The 20,109-nt window shown below is 40.6% G+C and overlaps 4 protein-coding genes across 5 annotated transcripts; 3 read left to right on the top strand and 1 right to left on the bottom strand.

The window, feature by feature from the left end:
* The first annotated feature begins 1,089 nt into the window (after positions 1-1,089).
* slc25a19 (solute carrier family 25 member 19) lies at positions 1,090-7,795 on the top strand. The gene is made up of 7 exons (XM_042706351.1): positions 1,090-1,357; positions 1,811-1,972; positions 3,284-3,451; positions 3,686-3,856; positions 4,070-4,244; positions 4,462-4,592; positions 5,735-7,795. The coding sequence occupies exons 2-7, from the start codon at positions 1,841-1,843 to the stop codon at positions 5,912-5,914; spliced, it is 957 nt and encodes a 318-aa protein (XP_042562285.1). The 5' UTR covers positions 1,090-1,357; positions 1,811-1,840; the 3' UTR covers positions 5,915-7,795.
* A 73-nt stretch (positions 7,796-7,868) lies between these two features.
* On the top strand, positions 7,869-12,576 carry mif4gdb (MIF4G domain containing b). Its single transcript, XM_042706353.1, has 6 exons — positions 7,869-8,042; positions 9,345-9,484; positions 9,631-9,740; positions 9,917-10,072; positions 10,326-10,418; positions 10,797-12,576. Exons 2-6 carry the CDS (start codon positions 9,403-9,405, stop codon positions 11,022-11,024), a joined length of 669 nt encoding a protein of 222 aa, XP_042562287.1. The 5' UTR covers positions 7,869-8,042; positions 9,345-9,402; the 3' UTR covers positions 11,025-12,576.
* Positions 12,577-12,653: 77 nt separating this feature from the next.
* Positions 12,654-14,787, bottom strand: mrps7 (mitochondrial ribosomal protein S7). Its single transcript, XM_042706352.1, has 5 exons — positions 14,682-14,787; positions 14,067-14,258; positions 13,920-13,983; positions 13,461-13,628; positions 12,654-13,342 (listed from the first exon to the last, which is right to left on the bottom strand). The coding sequence occupies exons 1-5, from the start codon at positions 14,723-14,725 to the stop codon at positions 13,121-13,123; spliced, it is 690 nt and encodes a 229-aa protein (XP_042562286.1). The 5' UTR covers positions 14,726-14,787; the 3' UTR covers positions 12,654-13,120.
* LOC122131702 (ADP-ribosylation factor-binding protein GGA3-like) lies at positions 14,761-19,204 on the top strand. 2 transcript variants are annotated; one of them, XM_042706350.1, is made up of 14 exons: positions 14,761-14,840; positions 14,952-15,032; positions 15,616-15,700; positions 15,791-15,866; positions 15,950-16,048; positions 16,129-16,252; positions 16,351-16,454; positions 16,548-16,628; positions 17,118-17,255; positions 17,381-17,462; positions 17,587-17,706; positions 18,042-18,314; positions 18,632-18,705; positions 18,965-19,204. In XM_042706350.1, the coding sequence occupies exons 2-14, from the start codon at positions 14,993-14,995 to the stop codon at positions 19,139-19,141; spliced, it is 1,473 nt and encodes a 490-aa protein (XP_042562284.1). In that variant the 5' UTR covers positions 14,761-14,840; positions 14,952-14,992; the 3' UTR covers positions 19,142-19,204. The 2 variants fall into 2 exon arrangements, with proteins under 2 accessions (XP_042562284.1, XP_042562283.1); XM_042706349.1 differs by lacking the exon at positions 14,761-14,840 and having other exon boundaries at positions 14,848-15,032.
* Positions 19,205-20,109: the final 905 nt, after the last annotated feature.

Raw genomic sequence — 20,109 nt, forward strand, 5'->3', positions numbered from 1 at the left:
GCTTACACCTCAGTTGATTTCATGACCCCAGTGGTGAGAAAGATGCCAGGATGTGGACCTTTCCTTTGTTACCATGATAAGATTACTATTTGAGAGATTATGGTGAGCACGTTTGGTGGTCACAACAGCTGTTTTGTTTCTCATATTCTATACTTTAATTCCTTACACTGTTCAAATTCGCTGTATTTTCTTTTCATTTTTGATGTTACTTGTAAGAATGTATGCGTTGGTTGTGCTTTTATGTTATGAATAATCAGCTGTTGCAAAACTGTCTAAACTCTAGCACGTTTGCCATGCAACTCATAGTTTGTATTTAACTCTTTGCTTGGTTCAAATCTGTATTTACAGTATTTACAACATTAAGTAGTTTATGCACTCAATGAATTATTCAACAAGAAATCATTGATACCCATAATACTATACTTTTGGTGTATAATGATATTCGATGCATTAAATAAAATATTTGGACTAAAAAGTCTTTGAAGTCATTTAAAAAAAAAATGTAATTGCACTTTTATAGAAAAAAACAAGGTCACACTGTATGTTTTTTTTTTACATTTACATGTGTTCATTTAGCGGAGGTTTTTTTCCATAAAGCTTTACTGTACAGTAATAGATATACATTTTCATGGGTAATGGTTGCTCCCTTTTTTTTTTTTTTAAATACATACGTTGTCGCCTAAGCACCTTGCTCTGCCTCAGTAGGTGCACTGAACAACTAATGTGATGTATTTATTACAGTGTATGTCCATAACCACATCACTTAGGTCAAAGTTGTTTCAAAGACATTTTATGTCCCTAAACAGTCAAAAGACATGGTCATCATGCAGATCTATATGCATTGCAACTGCATAGTCATGAAGTAAACATAACATAGTCAACAAGATTCTCTTTTGATGTACATTGATGCGATTCTGGCTTTGATGCACTGAGGCAGGGTGCTTCTGTCATCATACTGATCAGCTTGGACAACAGGATTATTATTTCATATAGAATGTCGTGACAGGACATAAATGCTGCCTCAAATGGTTCAAATTGGGCATGTCTGACTTTTATTCTATCACGAGCTTTTATTTTGAAAGGTCTTGTCAATAAGGAAATTGCGCAGAATGAAAAGCCCTTGACTTCAGTGTGCAGACTGGCTGGTGGTTAGAGTTGTCCCTGCCCCTTCAGTTTATGGTTGATTTGACAGTGTATCTCATTCCGTATAATCAAGTGACGCAGACTAACTAAAGTTAGATGAATGGACGTTTTTAAATAACCGTATTGTCGACTTGGACCACACATCTTCTACTGGTTTTACTATCAGGTCCCTCTGTGATACCTTCTCATCTCCGTGGCGCACAATTTACGTTAGGTAATTTAAGCATGTTTGAATTTCTCTTGCTAACCAACGTGAAAGTACCTTGCCGACAGAAATGTTACCAACATGTGGGTGTGACATTGTCGGGCAGGCTAGCAAGATCATATGAGTGACTTGTGTACAAACTAACGTTAGCTATCTAACCGCATACGAAATGCTACTAACAGAGGTGACTTACAGGACTAATGCTGGTTTGCTAAATGAATCACCGTGTGATCTGTCAAATATTTTAAATAGAGCTAACTTACACTGAAATAGCTTTCCCAATTATTTCATGTCTTGCGTTAATAATGTTACAAAATATCTATACCTTCCACGTATTTAAACGGTAATTTAATGCTGCGGGATAACTTTGTTGATGTAACGTTAACGCAAATACAACTTAATAGTTACCGTCTGGAGTGGTTGCATATTGTGTTTACTTGAATCATTTTTAATGTCTCCCAGTGCTGATATTCTGTGGGAGCCAGACAAGGGATGGTTGGCTATGACCCACAGTACAGCAATGTCGTGCTCAGCCCGGAAGAGGCAGCTTTGGCTGGATCCGCAGCTGGCATGGTGACCCGCGTCTTTATAAGCCCACTGGACGTCATCAAAATCAGATTCCAGGTAGAAATACCAAACCGCGTTGTCTGGCATAGAACTGTGAAGTCTTTACTTTGTGATACTTTTGAGCTCTGAAGATATTGAGTAATTGTTGGTTTGTTCCTAATTCTATGGGTGTTGCCTCTGAATGAGTCAGTATTTCCACCCAAAACTTCAGAGCGGCATAGAGTCTGCCTAACAGTGAGAACAGCCCCGCCTTGGTCTTGAATCAGTTTCCCCTCTGCTAAACTTAAAAAATCCAAAAGGAAAGGGACTTTTTAACCCATTCAAGTCCACGCTCCCTGTGCAGGGATATGGTGATTTTTATGGGGAATTGCTTTTAAAGCTCAGACAGTTTTTGTCAGAGAGACATAGAAATTACACCCCCAGAAACCTTGAACCCTTTTCTTTTCAAATTTACACAGTTTGAAACAAAAATATAAATAAGCACTTTGTAAGGAGAATAGGACTAGTCTCTTGCACTTTTCAGTCTCTGAGTGAGGTTTCAGCTCCTAACGACCCGCCCATTAGCAAATGACAGCTATTCATATGATAAGGGTATGGTAATTCAGTGATCTCTATTGGGCCATGGTGTGTCAAGAAATCCTGTGGGGGGTACGGGCCACAAAGACATTCCAGGGCCATTAAGTAAGGGCCATTGTTCTTGTCTGAGGTGTCCCAGGTGTGTTTACACCTAACTCATCAATATGCATTTGTAGGGACACTAGTTTTGAAAAGGTACAGGTCACTCCAAAATTATAAATATATAGTAGTGAAACCACACACACTTTTTAAATGCTAAACTCACCTTTGTAAAACTAACACTTATGTTTACAAAGTTCAGAGTTCAAAAGCCTTGCTCCAAAATCTTTACAATGTATTTTTTGTACAAAGTCTGAGCACCTCTGAAAGTATGTTTTTGGAAGGGTTTGTTTAGATTTGATTTAAATTAAATCTTTTTTTACTACATTCCTTTCATTCCCATGTTATTATTGCTGAGGTATTCTAGAATATAATCACACATGCCACTTTTGCCTCAATGTTTTTAGTTAGGTGAAATAAACAAAAATATCAAGGCAGGGCAGACTACCTAAGAGAGTGAAAAACAGGCTCGGACTCAGTAGTGTTAAAAGGTTCTTATATAATGCAAAAAGACTGAAACTAATATTGAATATACATCCGAAGAAATATGAGAAATCTGCCAGTCACTACACAGCAGTTTGCTTAAAATCTGCATGCTGTGACTGCAGCATTCACAGATTTAATCTGTACTACAAGTTCTTTATATCCTGATGCTAATGCTCATTTCGATGATTTCGTGGTTCCTGCATGCAGCTGCAGATCGAACAGGTGTCCTCCCAGGGGTCCTCCCAGCGGCCACAGGGCAAGTACTGGGGTCTGCTGCAGGCCAGCCGTGTCATCTTCACTGAAGAGGGCCTCCCTGCCTTCTGGAAGGGGCATGTTCCTGCTCAGCTGCTCTCCATCTGCTTCGGAGCAGTGCAGGTACTGCAGCATTAAGATGCTTCATCACAGATGCAGTCTCACTTCCTCTAGGATAGAATATGTTGTTCAGAATAATCTGGAGATGCTAATGCAAGTCATGCTTGAAGCTAGAACTTGTGAGCTTCAGACCATTTACTTTCTTTGCCCCGAGCCTGTCGACTGTAAAACATAACCATGTCTTGTCGTGATATTATTACTGAGAGAGCGTTGTCCGTGCTGTGCTCACATCAACAGTTTGCCACGTTCGAGATCCTCACGGAGACTGTGCACAAGAACACACTGTACAGTAGCCAGACCCCCGTTGTGCATTTTGTGTGCGGGGGGCTGTCAGCGTGCTCTGCCACTGTGGCCGTCCAACCATTGGACACTCTGCGCACCCGCTTCGCTGCCCAAGGAGAGCCTAAGGTGAGCACACAAGAGGGGACATTCCAGTCAAATTCAGTTAGCAAATTTGGTCTCCTTTGAACATAAAACATGGGGCGGAGTGCAGACTGAATTTATCATGATGTCTTTACTTATGCAGGGCTCAGTGCCACTGTGCCATGCGTCTAACATACTTCAATCTTTTAAATTAAACTAAGCTATGGTTTTTTTTTTTATATATATATTTGCTTGCAGATTTATCGAAACCTCAGGCATGCTGTGTTCACCATGTACCAGACAGAGGGGTTGTTTACATTCTACCGTGGCCTAATCCCAACGCTAGTGGCTGTATTCCCCTATGCTGGCCTTCAGTTCTTCTCCTATAATGTGTTGAAGAGTCTCACTGGACCACAAAACTCAGAGTTTAAAGGTTTGTGTCTTCTTGTGTCTAATCTTTTGTCATTGTAGAAAATTCAGTGCAAATCTGCCATGAACATGAAGAAGGTTCACCTATTCTGTTTTTGTGCAAATTTGACACCTACATTATGAAGGTTCACCTATTCAGGTTTCAAGCGGAAGTGTAGTGGTGTATAATTTGCCATTTCTACACATTTCTTAACATGTCCACTCTCAATTACCCACACCAGGTGGCCTCCAGAGCCTGATGTGTGGTAGCTGTTCCGGGGTCATCAGTAAAACATTCACGTATCCCTTTGACCTCTTCAAGAAGAGACTTCAGGTAGCCGGCTTTGAGGAGGCCAGGAAACATTTTGGGCAGGTGAGCTGAACTCTGAGGGACTTGTGTGAATGAACCTTTAATGCTCTGTGTGCTCCGGTCCTTTTCATGTTAGTTCACAGTATCAGAAATATATGGAAAGGGTATGTGTAAAGATTTGTATTGTTGTTATTATTTTATTACAGTGCATGAAATGCCCTGTATTGTTATTCCTAGGCTTCTTATACTTCTTCTTCTTCTTACCGACTTCTGCGCTTAATTCAGCTCGAACCGCTTAACGTAGAAACTTCGTTCAAACTTTGTCGCGTAGGTCTTGTAAAGGACACTTATGCTATTTTTCTGAACTTTATACTTTTTAAGATATTAAAGAAAAACTAATACAAATGTTCCCATTGACTTACATTGGGCCATTATGACAACATAATAGGGTCATTAAACTGGCTTGCACCTGTGCTTCACTGACACCTGCGCCAAGGTTCCAAGGCTCTTCTTCTCTCGGTCCCTCTCCATTCAACTGTATAACTAGGAATATTAAGAGACACCATCTATACTCTACTTTTTTTCCCCTCCATCTTTCTCTCTATCCCTTTCCTTCTTCCACTCTTCTTTCCTTCTTCCACTCTTCTTTCCTTTCTTCTTTCTTTCTTCAACTCTTCTTTCCTTCTTCCACTCTTCTTTCCTTTCTTCTTTCCTTCTTCCACTTCTTTCCTTCCTCCACTTCTTTCCTTTCTTCTTTCCTTTCTTCACTCTTCTTTCTTTTCTTCTTTCCTTCTTCCCTTCTTCTTTCCTTCTTTCACTCTTCTTTCCTTTCTTCTTTCCTTCTTCCACTCCTTTCCTTTCTTCACTCTTCTTTCCTTTCTTCTTTCATTCTTTCACTCTTCTTTCTTTTCTTCTTCCTTTCTTAACTTTTGCATTTCATGCACTGGTATTTCCTTCAGGAAATGCATTTTCTAGTTATTCTTTGTTATTGTTCTGAAACGAATCAATTTTTTAACGGAAGCTGTGTCAGGCCATCTCGTTGAAAGGCTTTGCTTTGCTTGGTTTGATCTATATTCAGTTCAGTGCATCTAATCATGCCTGTACATAAAACCTCAAACCTTACTACATGAATTAGAATTAAAGCATAGAGTTATAATAGAGCTAATTAATATGTGGTCCTAATGTTTTCCACTTCCTTGATGCAGGTCCGTACATACCAGGGCTTTCTGGATTGTGTGGTGCGTATAGGCAAAGAAGAGGGAGTCCGGGGCTTCTTCAAGGGACTTTACCCCAGTCTGGTGAAGGCAGCCGTCTCAACAGGCCTCACTTTCTTTTCCTATGAAGTCTTTGTCGGGCTCCTGATCCGACTGAAAGAGAACCACTGAGAGGAGAATCACTGAGAACTTTCGAGGTTAAAGAACCTTTCATACCTCTCAAAGGGGTGGATGGGTGGTTTTAAGGGGCCGAAGATCACAGAAACACGTACACTGGGAAAGTGCCATGGTCTAGATATTGACTGATCTGGCATTGCACTAAAGGGGTACCGGTCGTGGTTACACCTGTCGTATCAATGCAGCTTGGTGCATCTAAATACTAAATATTCCAAGATTCATTCGCTGTCACTAGTGTATCATGCCAAGAGAGACCTAGGATACAAAACTTCTCCAAGAACCATCTTAAAATGTTATAACTTAAAAACTCGTACATAACATACATTCATAACAAAATCTATGTGTTTAACACTTAAAAGGGATATATGTCGTTCTGGATAGAAATATGGGTTATGATTGTTATAACACTACAAAACAATACACTGAAGAACAAGAAAAAAAGACAAAAGAAAAACATCATAAATATATGAATACATTTCACCATAATCCATGATGTTGTTAAGGCTTGAAATTAAGATTTAACCTTTTCTGAATTGTAACTAACCATGTTCAAGTGGCCTTGTTTGCAGTGCTGTCAGAACAATCTGCATATTGCAAGCAACATAATTATTTTTAGTCCTTCATCTATATTTATCTCCGCCAAAAAGGTTATGTTTTCGGTGCCATTTGTATGCCTGTCCGTTTGTCAGCAGGATTACGCATAAACTACCAAGCCGATTTTCAGGAAACTTGATGGAGGGGTGTGGCATGGGCCAAGAAAGAACCCATAACATTTTGATACAGATCCATGAATCATTTGTCAGTTTGGATACCATTGCGAGGCATTTGGCCTTGGTAGAGTTCTGCGCTCCTTGAATGACCCTCTAGTTTATAACTGGTTTACTCTGTCTGTACAGTTTCAGTCTGTACTCTCCCTTTTTTGACATGATAGGGCTTTCTCTTGTAAATTTCTCTTGTGTGACGCAACAAAAAAGCCAAAGCAGGAGTTCCATGTTTTTCTTCATTCAACTCTATATTGCTCCAGAAAAATCTTTAAAAAAACTGATCTCAAAACTCCCTTGCATTCACATGGTTTTGATGGTTGGTCCAGATTGGTTCAGGCTATTCTGTCTACTAAAGCTGCATTGTTAAGAATGATATAACACCAGCTTTAAGGCATCTTACTTCTGACAGAGGAAAGTTTATTTCAGCTCATGTTCAGTTGCTGGGGTGGGTGTGTTTTTACTTGCTTTTTTTTTTTTTTTTTTTTCAGAGGTTTGATAGAGAAACAACAACGGTCACCCCTCATGGTAAAAACTAGATCGTTTGAAATGTGGGTGCAGACTCTGGCTCCAGTCTTTTGTTTCAAAATCATTTGTTTACTTCAGCAGAATGTTTGTATTCAACTCTGTGTTCTCTCTGCATTTCCCTCATCACAGTAGTGAAAACATGAAGTCAGATATTGTTTCCGTAACTCTGTTGCAGTGGCAACATGAGAAAATGTGGATGCATCAAATTTGTATTTATTTTTTGTATTGCCTCAAAGCATATGTTAATGTGTCTTTTGTCAAAATGGGAAAACATGGGTTACTTTTAGAGTCTGTCTTTTATTGTCTCTTCGACCTGTTTTCACATTTGAGGATTTATCCAAAGATGTTGCACAAGATGTTTTTGCCTCTTTTTTTTTGGCTAATTATCATTTTGTGTATAATCCTGTTTGTGTAATAATCCTCTTTGTGTAATAACATATGTATAAGGATATTAATGTTAAAACACGCACATCCATGTTACTTAAACTACTGTAACAAAGCATTTGTAATATGTATCATGTCATATAGATGCAGTACCTTGTATTGTAACAGGACATATATTTTAAATAAAGAAATGTAAAAACTATAGTTGCTAGTCCTATATTTGAAAGGTCAGATGACACAGTTTGCTGCCTTGGTCAGTAGTCGCAACACCGAGGAGTGTTTTTTTATCAGTTTAGACACTGGGGGTGATAAACTGTCAACTACGAGAAGGCGGAGCATCGTGTGCTGCGTTCGATTGGGAAGTGATACACGAGAATTTACTTATACGGATGATAACGTTATAAAGTTGTATTGCGGAACTACCCATCGTGCAGACAGTACACAACTAAGTAAGTATTAAACATTTGGAACCATATTTATCAGCACTGTTGGAAATAGCTTGCCATCCTACCAGCCTCCATCACTTAGCTTACCGTGGCTAAGTTAGCATCCCCACCTAACCTAGGTTTGCTGGCGAACTTGGCTTGAAGGATTCCGAAAGGTAGCCAAGCTAGCTAACTGGTTGTTTTGAAAACATGCGCTTTAACAGTTAGTTACTAGTTTGCAATACCTTCCAGGGTCATTGTTTCTGGTTACAAAACCAGCGAATTATGTAGCTTGGAATTGGCACTGGTCAGTTTGACAAGAATCATCTTACAAGTTGTCGCTACTATCAGCTAATGTTATTCTAAGCTCCTGGACTTGTAGGTGAAGGGCTTAACTATTAATATTCTCTTTACCGGTGAATTTAATGGCTTGTCGATAATACTTAATTGTATAGACAGTTAATTCAGATGATTACAAGCATATGTTAACGTACGGTTATGTTTAGCTATTTTGCTGGAAGTAAAGTGACCATCAAAGGACTGATTGATTTCAGGATTACTTTTCAGTGCATGCCCCTCCATACATCCACAGTAAGTCAGTAACGTTAAAAATGTCTTCACTGAATCGTTCGTTTTTAACTTGTGGACACACTAATGTGGCTGTTATTTGTGGACTCGTTGAAAGAAGCATTCTCTTCCTGCACCTCTCTGATATAATCCCCTCTTATCCCCCGATGAAAGATGCGCTTTTAACACCGGTCAGGGATGAGTCCAGATTGATGACTATACATTTTCCGACCCGCCTGCCACGTGCAGTTGTGCATTGATCACTGTATAGTGGTTGAACTTTCTACGCCCTTATTTACTTTGTAGTAATCTAATGAGAAATGGATGAATAATGCTGCTTGCATAGCTTACTATTTGCTCGTATACCATGCATTACAAATTGATCAGACACATCACCAACAAGGTCTTTGTGAAAAGGCGAATAAGGGATTCACCATTCACATTCAACACTTTGTTTCAGCCAAACAAATACGCTTATGTATAAACATAAATCTAAAATGAGGCTTGGCAGTTTTCTTTACAACCCCAAAGATGTTACCCAGGGGAATCACATTCCCTGGCTTACTCAGTCCTGAACAGGAGATTTGGTATTACTCTAATAAATCATGGGTTCCACCTTGACATCAGCTGGCTGTCTGCACCAGTCTAATTCCCACGTGAAGCTTTCTGAAGGAGGCAGATTCTAGCTCTAGTCCCTCCACCCCAACAGTCAATAGGCCTATATGTACGTCTATAATGGACTGTTTGTTTTCCTTCCAGGCTCCTTATCTCAGACTGAATAAATGCGAGGTCCCTGGTGAGAAGTACTGTGGACGGAATGGAGGGCTCAGGGAAGGAGGAGTACAAGATCCAGTCTTTTGACATGGAAACTCAAAAGCTGCTTAAGACAGCCCTTAAAGGTGAGTGCATTTAAATCAGATCAAGCATGTTTGTTTCTGAAAAAGATATAAGAATGCTTTTGTCCTTGTTATATCTCATCCACTGTCAAAGGTAGGAATATTTCCCCCTGCTGGTATCATTGTAACATTCACTTCTCTCTGCCTAGATCCCAGTGCTGTAGATCTGGAGAAGGTATCCAATGTTATTGTAGATCAGTCTCTAAAGGACCAGGTTTTCAGCAAAGAAGCGGGGAGGATCTGCTACACCATTGTACAGGTAAGTATTCTTCCTTGCATCTCCTAATGCCCAATTTATGGTTGTGCGATTGAACGGAGACGGACACATAGGCACGCCTTGGCCACACCTTCCCCGAGGTGGAACGCCCATCCGATATGAAGTTACTACAAAAAAACAAAACAATGCACTGTATTTGTGTCCATGTGTTTCTGCAGGCAGAAGCTAAGCAGAACAATGGTAACGTGTTCCGTCGTAATCTCCTCACCCGCCTTCAGCAGGAGTTCAAAGGTCGGGAAGAGACCCGCAAGCGCTCTGTGCAGGAGTGGGTGTGCTATGTATCCTTCATCTGCAACGTTTTTGACTACCTCAAGGTACTGACTGATACTGCACACAGACCTCTTAACCTGTTAGGTTTAAACATCACTCAATATTATGATGTGTATAAGCCTTTCTTTGAAATAAAAGCAGTACATGTTTATTTATTTAACTCAAATATAAAAACACAAAAGAAAAATGATTGTACAAGACAACAATTAGACAGTGATGATGACAAACAAACCTTTTCAGAGACATGGGGCACTCAGCCTTATGAACATTGTATGCTTCCTCTGTCTTAACTCCCAGGTCAATAATATGCCTATGATGGCTTTAGTGCATCCAGTTTACGACTGCCTGTTCCGGCTCGCTCAGCCTGACTCTCTCGGGAACGAGGAGGAGGTAAACCTATGAATCCCTTTGTCCATGCAAACAGATCATTCTGATGGTATCAACAAAAGCAAGTGGTTACTAAACGTTTTAATACCTTTAGAATAATAGTGGCAGTCAGCATATCTCATCTACACATTTTTTTTTTCATCTCAGAGATCATTGCAGTGCACATATCTCAGAACTTGCATACTGACATCCATTAATGTAATCATTGGTTAACTGAGCTGTCAACCAACAGTTCCACCAATGACAGTGTGCTTGACAGCCCTTTTAAAACTGCTTATCCTAACCCTAATCCTGATGTACAATTACTGCATAATGCCACTTTAACTGAGCTGTCAACCAACAGTTCCACCAATGACAGCCCTTTCCCTTTTCCCCTTCTAGGTGGACTGCTTGGTGCTGGCACTGCACCGCATTGGGGAGCAGCTGGAGAGGATGAGCCTGCAGCGCATGGACGAGCTCTTCTGCCTGCTGCGGGACGGCTTCCTGCTGCAGGAGAGCCTCACCTCCCTGGGCCGCTTGCTGCTGCTGGAGGTCCTGGAGTTCCGGGCGGGCGGCTGGACCCTCAGTGAGACGGCACAGAAGTATTACTACAGCGAGGTGGTTGACTGAGACTCGTGTGTGCTGTGGGCATAGGGCATGGTGTGGGAGGAGTGGTGGATGATGATGTAGGTGACAGAATATGTTGTAGATTTATTGGAAGAAGGACTTGCGCAGATTGAAGTGTTGAGAGTCTGTAGTGCTGGAGTTGACGATGTTTTCCCAGTTTGAATTAGCTTTTAAAAAGCTGGCAGTGTATGCTTACTTTAAGAGGTACTATGGGTTCTGGTAACTCAGATATGAAGGATATGGATAATAGTGTATTTCATTATTTTATTTTTGCATATGCACTATACTATTTGCACCAATATCATTTCATCACCTATTTGAAGTCTGAGGTCTTAAAAAAAAAAAAATTCAGACATAAAAAACAGTCATGATGCACAAAGCTGAGGGGGGATTCTGCATGACCAAGGGAAGCATTCCAGTGACAGAGCATCAGATCTGCAGCTGCAGTTGCTTTTTGCTTACAATACAAAAACAGAAGTTGCCCTGTTTAAAACAACAGTGGAATACATGCTAAACAAACTAAACACTGCTTTTGCTCTTTGCACTGTTAACTTAAGTTAACTACATACATATATAATTTCCATGTTTTATTTAATAGGACGATTACCTCTTTGATGCTAAACAGGTTTGATGCTTTAAGGGATGGTTTGCCAAATATTGAAATGCTCCCTTAATATCAGTGGGAAATATTCTCACAGGAGATGGAATTCATTCAAATACATTGTTTAGCATCTCAGCCTACACTGCAACACAAAGGAAAAACTGTTAGGACCCTTCACTGTTTTAACTCTGTACTTACAACTAATATATGGGCAGACTTTGATTTGATGTCAAACTCTAACCTATTGCAGCTTTAAAATAAATGTTTACATATGCAGTATATTTGAAGGCATAGGAAATAGTTCTACTATGAAGTTCATGTTAAACACTAACAGACAGTTAACAGATCAGCAGGAGCTGTCACACTGGGATATAATCAGCAATAGTTTCAGAGTATTGTTGCTGTGCCTTTCAATCTTGCGATTATTATATTTTATAGTAGCTCTGGAGAGTTGGCTTTCTTAGGGGTTACAATCAGTTTGGGTTCTGTAAACACATAGCAACACATATTGTGTTGAATTGTGAGGTAGTAGTTTTGCATTGTTATGCTTCAGTTTAATAAGAATATATTATTTGTTAAGAGAAATTCAAGTTCAAACTAATAATTATTTAAAAAGAACGAGGAATTTGTTATTTTGTATCTTTCCAAAGATGTATTGAATTTGTTGACACACACAGTACTTTATATTTTTGTTAGCTGTATGAGCTGTTCTTCATAAATGTATCAGCAGATTCCATTTGTTTTTAATAACACATGGACCAGCCATTTCCACATGTTAAATTGTGCTTTGCTGAACACAAACATTTAGAAAGATTGCATTTGCCATAAGTTTTCATATCGCGTGTTTTGTATATTTCTACAAATTTCTACAAAAGTCTGTTCACTTTTCTTAAGCGGTTGACTGAATCCTTTGAACAATGCTGGCTTCAATAAATATTCAATATTTAAGGTGAATGTGATTAACAGTTAATGTTGTGCACTACAAACAATAATTCCCTGCCCTTTCATTAAACACAGGCAACATCGCTTCCTTTCATTAAAGATCATTTATTCTACAGAAAACACGACCCATCATATTTTACACAGATACCCTGCCGGAACTAAGGACACACAAAAAAAGTTTCCATTACGTGGACTGAGCTTCTCTTCTGCAATCCACAAGCTCAGTGCACAAAATTAGGGCATTCACACCAGGCCCCAATAAAACATTACATTGTAGTTTTCTCCTGTTTTCCACCATGTCAAAACACTTCACATCCTTTTCAAAAGGGGATTTGCTGCCTTAATTCCCTTTGCAGAGTGTCATGTTGAAAATTATAGTTGACACCTCTCTCTGCATCACGTCCTAAGCAACACTGGGTGAAATGTGTGTAATTATATACAGACCCAGCACTGACCACTGAGAACACAAGGGCACATATTTGACCATCCACCCTTGCCTAAAGGGGCAGGAAATGGCTTGTCTATTGTAACAGTCTGAAAGCTGAACAACAGCACTTTACCACCAACGGTAGTGTGCATAGGCTCTGTTGGCCTCTGCCATCTTGTGTAGTTCATGCTTCCTCTTGATTACGTTGCCTTCGCTTGAGAAAGCAGCCAACAGCTCCTGGGAAAGTTTTTCGCACATGTGCGTGCGGCGGTGCTTGTGGTCCCGACACTCTGTGATCATCCACTTCATGGCCAGAAAACGACGCCGGTTGTCTGACAGAGGAATAGGAACCTGCAAGGGCCCACAGTCATGGGTTTAGCATCCATAAAGAGCTGACATTCAAACTAATAAATTGTGTCTTTTTTCCACCATCATAAATTGATAAAGCATTCATGTGAAGTGATCTCACCTGATAGAATTTGCCCCCTTTCTGTATGCTGGCCAAACCAATTACTGGCTTGCAGTTCTCCAGAGCTTGATGGAAGATGGCGTAAGGATTACATTCAATCTCCATCTTGGCCGCTGGTCCAGCTTTGTGGTATTTCTCTACCTGTTTCCTCTTTATAGACTCTAGAGTCTGAAAGGTGTAAAGTAAAAAGACTTATATGAGACTAGATCCAACCACGGGTTTGGTTGTTTTAAGGACTGGTTGTTAAACATTGTTTTAAACACATTGTTTAAGCACACAAGTTAAAACCAGGTGAATGGCGAAATGCCTGTGATTTAAAAAGCCATCATATGCCAATTACAGGTAATGTTTCCAATTTAAAAAAATCCACTACAACTAAGACTTGAATCACATACAAGCAAGATGTACAATGGGATTCAAACAATTTGTCTACAGTTCAAACTATTTCACATTCCATACCTCAGTCATGATTTCCCTGGCGAGAATCTTTTTGCCTTCCTGCATCATCATGTTGACAAACTTACTGCACGAAGAGAGAAGAGACTGTGAGGCTTCAAATGTGTTACTTGTTTGTGTATTGATGAAAGAGTTGTATTGAAAACTCACTTCATTAACTGGTCATTGAAACCAGAACTGCTGACCCCCGACACCGCCGCCTTAATTGGACGAACTGTCTTCAAATCGCGTTCGTTTATTTCTTCAGGCGTTAGCTCAGTCTCAGGTTTGTTATATGCGTCTCTACTGGTCTCTGGCTCCAGATAATATGGATTGTACCGAGTCCATCTCACTAATGTCAACCTTTAAAATAATGTATTCGTTATGAACATCTGATTCAGCAATCCTTATCTCCCAATAGATAGTGCGATGACTAGAAGTGCAGTAAGCTGAGCACACACCTACATGTAAAAAATTGCAGTTGAAAGACATTAATGCAGCTCATACCAATGTGATGTTAACTACTGCAAGAAACGTTAAAATTGACAGCATAGACATTATGTCTATGGTTGACAGTCACTGATAACGTTAAGATCCATGGTAAGGTTAGTGAATGTAACATTGCTATCCCTGCTAGCCAGTCAGCAAAAGATCACAAGGAGGTAAAGGCACACAAAATATCTTCATATATAAGGTGAAAATATCTAGGCACATGTAAGGTGAAAATATCTAGGCACATAGGGCAACAAACATTACGTTGAAGTAACTAATAATCGTAATACGAACCTCGGACTCCAAGGTTTGAGTAAGTTTGTCATGAACGCAGCCATGTTGAAAATGTGGAATGTCAGAAGAGGACCTCAGAACATTTGCCAAGCTCACTGCCTGTTTCAAAATACAAGCCAGAACCGCAACTTTGTTCACCTTCTTCACTATATATTAATGGTATGGTTATATACAATGCTACGCTTTTATTTGTTACAATTGGATACGTTTTTATAGTGATTTACATAATGTAACATCACCGAGAGTGAATACCATTCATTCTATTACCAGCCATTCATACGAGCACAGTTTACGGGACGCAATGAGACGCTATGGCGTACCAGGAAGGAGAGTCGCTGGAATCCTGGCTCAGTGAGTTTATTTGCTCTCCAATACTGTAATTTGCATGAAGAAATATATCAGACCAATAGCTGTTCTTACATTATTGGTGAATGGTGTGGTGATGAATGTGCGTAACGTTGCCGCTGATGTCAAGCCACATTGTCTTATACAGCTGTCATCACAAGCTAAGAACTAGCCCCAGCCCCATTCAAACCCAGTAGTCTCGAGTGAAAATGATGCTGCTGGGCTACAAGCCTTGAGGTGACATGGGGTTTAGCAATCTGTTCTTTGGCCCCAATTAACAGAGCACACTGGATAAAACGTAGTTGTAGTTGTACTGTAGTTGCACGGTCTTTCCATAAATGTAATTTGTGATTTACATCTACATGTATTGTTCACGTGATGTATTATTTGCAAACTGCTAGAAAGCCTGTGGAACGTTGCTGTATCTCTTCGCTACTTTGTCGCAAACATACTTCCCCTTTGCCACTGTCAGAATACTGTGTTCAATGCTAGGGAGAGAGAATGTATGCAAGCATGATATGATGAGCTTTACCCTCTATCAAGTCACTGGAAACAGGTTTTTGAATGGCGCCGTTTGTATTCTCTTAAGACAAAGCCACACACCCAACTAATAGGCAGGAAGACTGGGAGTACATCATTGGTTTCTGTGATCAAATCAACAAGGAACTGGAAGGGTATAAACATTCATATTCATCCATGTCAACTTTACTTTATTTTTCTGCACATTGTATGTTTTACCCCACAATGTTCCTCCTGTTTTCTAGACCGCAAATAGCTGTGAAACTCCTAATTCATAAAATCCACTCGCCTCAGGAATGGGAAGCACTCCAAGCTTTAACGGTTTGTAGAATCATTTTCAACAATGACAGCCACCAGTTTTTGCTGTCTGCTCTCTGACTGGTTTCTGCATTATGCAATTGCAGGTATTAGAGGCATGTACGAAGAACTGTGGGAAGAGGTTTCATAACGAAATAGCAAAATATAGATTCTTAAATGAACTAATCAAAGCTGTTTCACCCAAGGTAAATTGACTTTTTTGAGATATCTATATATTTATCAACATTGAAGATGCGGAATTAACCAGGACTGTGACTGTCTATAGTACTTAGGAGATTCTGTACCAGAGAAGGTGAAGACCAAAATAATAGAAATCCTGTACAGCTGGACCGTGGCTTTTCCCAATGAAACCAAAATCGGTGACGCCTATCAGACCCTGAGAAGACAAGGTAAGAGACTCTGTGTGCCACTGCTAAAACACGCCCTCTATGGCAGGTACCTCTCATGTAGTATACTGTTTGATGTGAACCCCCTGCCTTCTCTTTAGGACTCGTCTCCTCCGACCCAGAGCTCCCTGCTGACAGGATGTTGCTACCCTCTCCCCCGACACGTCCCAAAAACCCTGTGATTGACAATGAGGACATGGGCAAGGTGTAGACTGATGTCATCTTTGTGGCAGTGTGTGTGGCACCCATGAGGCTGAGTAGAGTAGAGTGGACTAACTCAAGGATGATTTGTTCACAGCTACTGGCGGAGCTGCTCAAGAGTAAGAATCCAGAGGACCTTCAGGAGGCCAACAGACTCATCAAGAGCATGGTGAAGGAGGTGAGATACATCAGACTCATCAAGAGCATGGTGAAGGAGGTGCGATACATCAAAGCCACTGACTCTGAGTCAGACCATAGAGGACGGGATCATGCCACTGTAGCTGTGAACCTCTGTTTTTGACTTAAAGGGAAACATCTTGTAATGCTGAGGAAGAACCCGCTGTTCAACTTCTACCATAACATATGAATATCTGGTGTTGGTTGACAAGTATCTGGTATGGCTTGCTAGCACCAACAAAGCTACAGGAAAACACCTTTCCAACTGTCCTCTGAGCATGAATATGTCATATTTTGTAAACATGCCCCTGAAAAGCTTCAAATATAATGAACATAACAAGATACACTTGTGGGTGGTAGTGCTGTCTTCACATCCACATCATATTTAAATTACCCTTCTTGGGTGTGTAGGAGGCACTTTGCTGTATATGTGTCATTTTCCATCATCCATTCCCAGGGGATCGGTGTCATATTCCGAGTGTATTTGCAGGATGATGTCAGGGCGCAGAAAGTGACCAAGCGCATCAAGACCCTGGAAGAAGTTACCAACAACGTCAAGCTGCTGAGTGAGATGCTAGGTCACTACGACAGAGACAGGTCCTCTGAGGCAGATCGAGAACTCATCAGGGTGAGAGGCAACCCCTGGTTCCTTGCGCTCACTGTTCGCTCAGTGTCGTAACCCACACAATTTTACACCAATAAACCAAAACAACCACGATCACAATATTTATCATCATATAATTCTTTTATCAGGAGCTGTATGAGCGCTGTGACAAACTGAGGCGCACTGCTATTAAACTGGCCACTGAGACAGAGGACAACGACGCCAGTCTGGGTGCATGTCATAGGCCGCTCTTCACCTAGCTTCCTTAATTCTCTTCAACCAGTTTCCTAAATTCATTACTTCCTTAGTTCATGCTCTAACCTTTTTTCACGAAAGTTGACCTTTTTCTCTACAGGTGATATATTGCAGGCCAGTGACGAACTGTCCAAGGTGATTAGTCTGTACAGGAAGGTTGTGGACGGGCAGACAGACAGTGAGGCAGACATTGAGGACCAGAGACCAGCTGTCCCAGAGAGTGAGCACCTCTTCCTCTAAACAGCAGCCCCTGAGTTCCCCCTATAGTCACTGGCAATGGGCCAGTACGTGTGCTCTGTTCTGTGCATGGTGTGACCATTGTGATCAGTGTTTACTTTCATTCATCATGTCATTAGGATGGTATTTGAATTTTGACAAATGTAACACAATGATTTAAGCTCTAGGTATTTTTAGTTATATATAATTACATCAAATCACTGAAGGTGGAAAACCATCAGTCCTGTGTCGTGCCTATGTAATGCCTTTCCCCTCATTATTGCACACCATTTTGGTGCCTATTGTGTTAACGGTCTTTCCTCCCCTCTGACTGTTCAGGTAATGCTGAGACTGAAGTCACAGATACACTGATTGATCTGGCAGGCCTTGATGCCACAAATCCTCCGTCTCCTCAGTCAGTCCCGCCCCCACCGGTGTCTAATCTCTCCCCAGCCAAACAGATGGCCACCTCTATTCCGGTCCTCCCACCTCCGCCTCGCCGATTGGCCGGGCCTTCGGGCAGCCATGTCAGTCAGACTGCGAGCCCCAGTCGACAGATCGCCAAGCAGTCTGCCTCTCTCTCCCTGCTTGATGAAGAGCTGCTATCTTTAGGTGCAGTACTTCTGTTGCTACATGTTGAGCTGATCCTCTTTATTTAGTGATTGTGACTCCAGAACTCTTATTAACTATTAGCACAATCTTAGATTTTTAAACATGGGACTGCTTTTGTTTTTTTAAATAGAGCAATGCTATTTTACATGAATATTATTAGAGCCCTGTAGAGAACATATATTAACAATAAGTCCTTTGTCTCATAACAAAATGAAAAGGGCTGTTATAATACCCACATGGCATGGTTACAGCTCTCTGGCAGTAGACAATAGAGAAGAAGGGATTGCATAACCAGTGTGCGTAATGTTTCTATTCAGGACTGAATGACCCAGCCCCAGGTCAAACACAGAAGGCAGATGACTTCTCCAAGCACCAGTGGACATCCTTGCAGGTGAGACCTGCACCTGCTTGAGCACCTACTGTCTCTTTAAGGAAGGGGTAGATATGGAGGAGATTAAACAGCGGCCATGGTTAAGGGCAACTGTCCAAGCCCATCTTGTGAATTCATTGACTGCGAGGGAAATGGTTATTAACAAGGTTTTTTATAAGGCTCCTCATAAGAACATCGAACTTGATGATGAACACCAAACATACATTTCAGTTGTGATTCTTGTCAAATAGGTCAATACATTATGGCTGTCTTCCTTCAGGTCACTGATACTGGTTTGGATCCATTTGGCCTCCAGGCTTCAGGGTCTGTCTTCTCCACGGCACAGACCTCTGCATCTGTCTTCCCCCCTACCACTCAGACCTTCACAAATAGCGCCCCCTCTGGCCATACTCTGCAAGACTTTTCCATGTTGAACTTTGGGGAGCCTAAGAGGTAGGTTTAAACACTCTAGCATTTATTAGTTACTGTCATCTTTGGTTTTATTTTATGTATATATTACTGAAGTGTTTTAATTAAAATTGCAGATAGGGATAACAATGTGAACAATATTGTTACAGTGCATGAAATGCCCTGTATTGTTATTCCTACATGGCTTCTTATTCTCCTTATTCTTTTTACCTTTTTCTGCGCTTAATTCAGCTCGAACCGCTTAACGTAGAAACTTCGTTCAAACTTTGTCACGTAGGTCTTGTAAAGGAAACTTTATACTTTTTAAGATATTAAAGAAAAACTAATACAAAATGTCCCATTGACTTACATTGGGCCATTGTGACATCATAATTGGGTCATTAAACTGGCTTGCACCTGTGCTTCACTGACACCTGCGCCAAGGTTCCAAGGCACCTCTTCTCTCTGTCCATCTCCATTCAACTGTATAACTAGGAATATTATTCTTTCCTTCTTCCACTCTTCTTTCCTCTTTCCTTCTGCATTCTTCTTTCTTTCTTCCTCTCTTCTTTCCTTTCCTCTTTCCTTCTTCCACTCTTCTTTCCTTCTTCCACTTCTTTCCTTTCTTCACTCTTCTTTCCTTCTTCCACTCTTCTTTCCTTTCTTCATTCCTTCTTTCACTCTTTCTTTTCTTCTTTCCTTTCTTCTTTCCTTCTTCCAATGTTCTTTCCTTCTTCCACTCTTCTTTCCTTTCTTCTTTCACTCTTCTTTCTTTTCTTCTTCCTTTCTTAACTTTTGCATTTCATGCACTGGTATTTCCTTCAGGAAATGCATTTTCTAGTTACAATAACAGTGCTGAATGACCATCATTATATTGGCTTTTAAAGGAGGAGTTCCATTCTGTTATTCGTCTTTGTCATGTAGCAGTATCTCAGTAAACACTTTCAAGAACAATGAAAAGTTTATATTTGCATGTTTTTTCCCCCTCTGAGTTTGGAATGTGTGTCCGTGTGTTTT

Source organism: Clupea harengus, unplaced genomic scaffold (genome assembly GCF_900700415.2).
Source record: "Clupea harengus unplaced genomic scaffold, Ch_v2.0.2, whole genome shotgun sequence".
Classification (NCBI taxonomy): Eukaryota; Metazoa; Chordata; class Actinopteri; order Clupeiformes; family Clupeidae; genus Clupea; species Clupea harengus.

Coding starts and splice junctions, on each gene's coding strand:
- slc25a19 (XM_042706351.1), top strand. CDS start 1,841: ATGGTTGGCTATGACCCACAGTACAGCAATGTCGTGCTCAGCCCGGAA. Junction 3,452..3,685: donor TCTGCTTCGGAGCAGTGCAG/GTACTGCAGCAT, acceptor TCACATCAACAG/TTTGCCACGTTCGAGATCCT. Junction 4,593..5,734: donor CCAGGAAACATTTTGGGCAG/GTGAGCTGAACT, acceptor TCCTTGATGCAG/GTCCGTACATACCAGGGCTT.
- mif4gdb (XM_042706353.1), top strand. CDS start 9,403: ATGGAGGGCTCAGGGAAGGAGGAGTACAAGATCCAGTCTTTTGACATG. Junction 9,485..9,630: donor GCTTAAGACAGCCCTTAAAG/GTGAGTGCATTT, acceptor CTCTCTGCCTAG/ATCCCAGTGCTGTAGATCTG. Junction 10,073..10,325: donor ACGTTTTTGACTACCTCAAG/GTACTGACTGAT, acceptor CTTAACTCCCAG/GTCAATAATATGCCTATGAT.
- LOC122131702 (XM_042706350.1), top strand. CDS start 14,993: ATGGCGTACCAGGAAGGAGAGTCGCTGGAATCCTGGCTCA. Junction 16,629..17,117: donor TCAAGAGCATGGTGAAGGAG/GTGAGATACATC, acceptor GTGTATTTGCAG/GATGATGTCAGGGCGCAGAA. Junction 17,707..18,041: donor GAGACCAGCTGTCCCAGAGA/GTGAGCACCTCT, acceptor CTGACTGTTCAG/GTAATGCTGAGACTGAAGTC.
- mrps7 (XM_042706352.1), bottom strand. CDS start 14,725: ATGGCTGCGTTCATGACAAACTTACTCAAACCTTGGAGTCCGAG. Junction 14,259..14,681: donor CTCAAACCTTGGAGTCCGAG/GTTCGTATTACG, acceptor ATTATTTTAAAG/GTTGACATTAGTGAGATGGA. Junction 13,343..13,460: donor AAGGGGGCAAATTCTATCAG/GTGAGATCACTT, acceptor GGGCCCTTGCAG/GTTCCTATTCCTCTGTCAGA.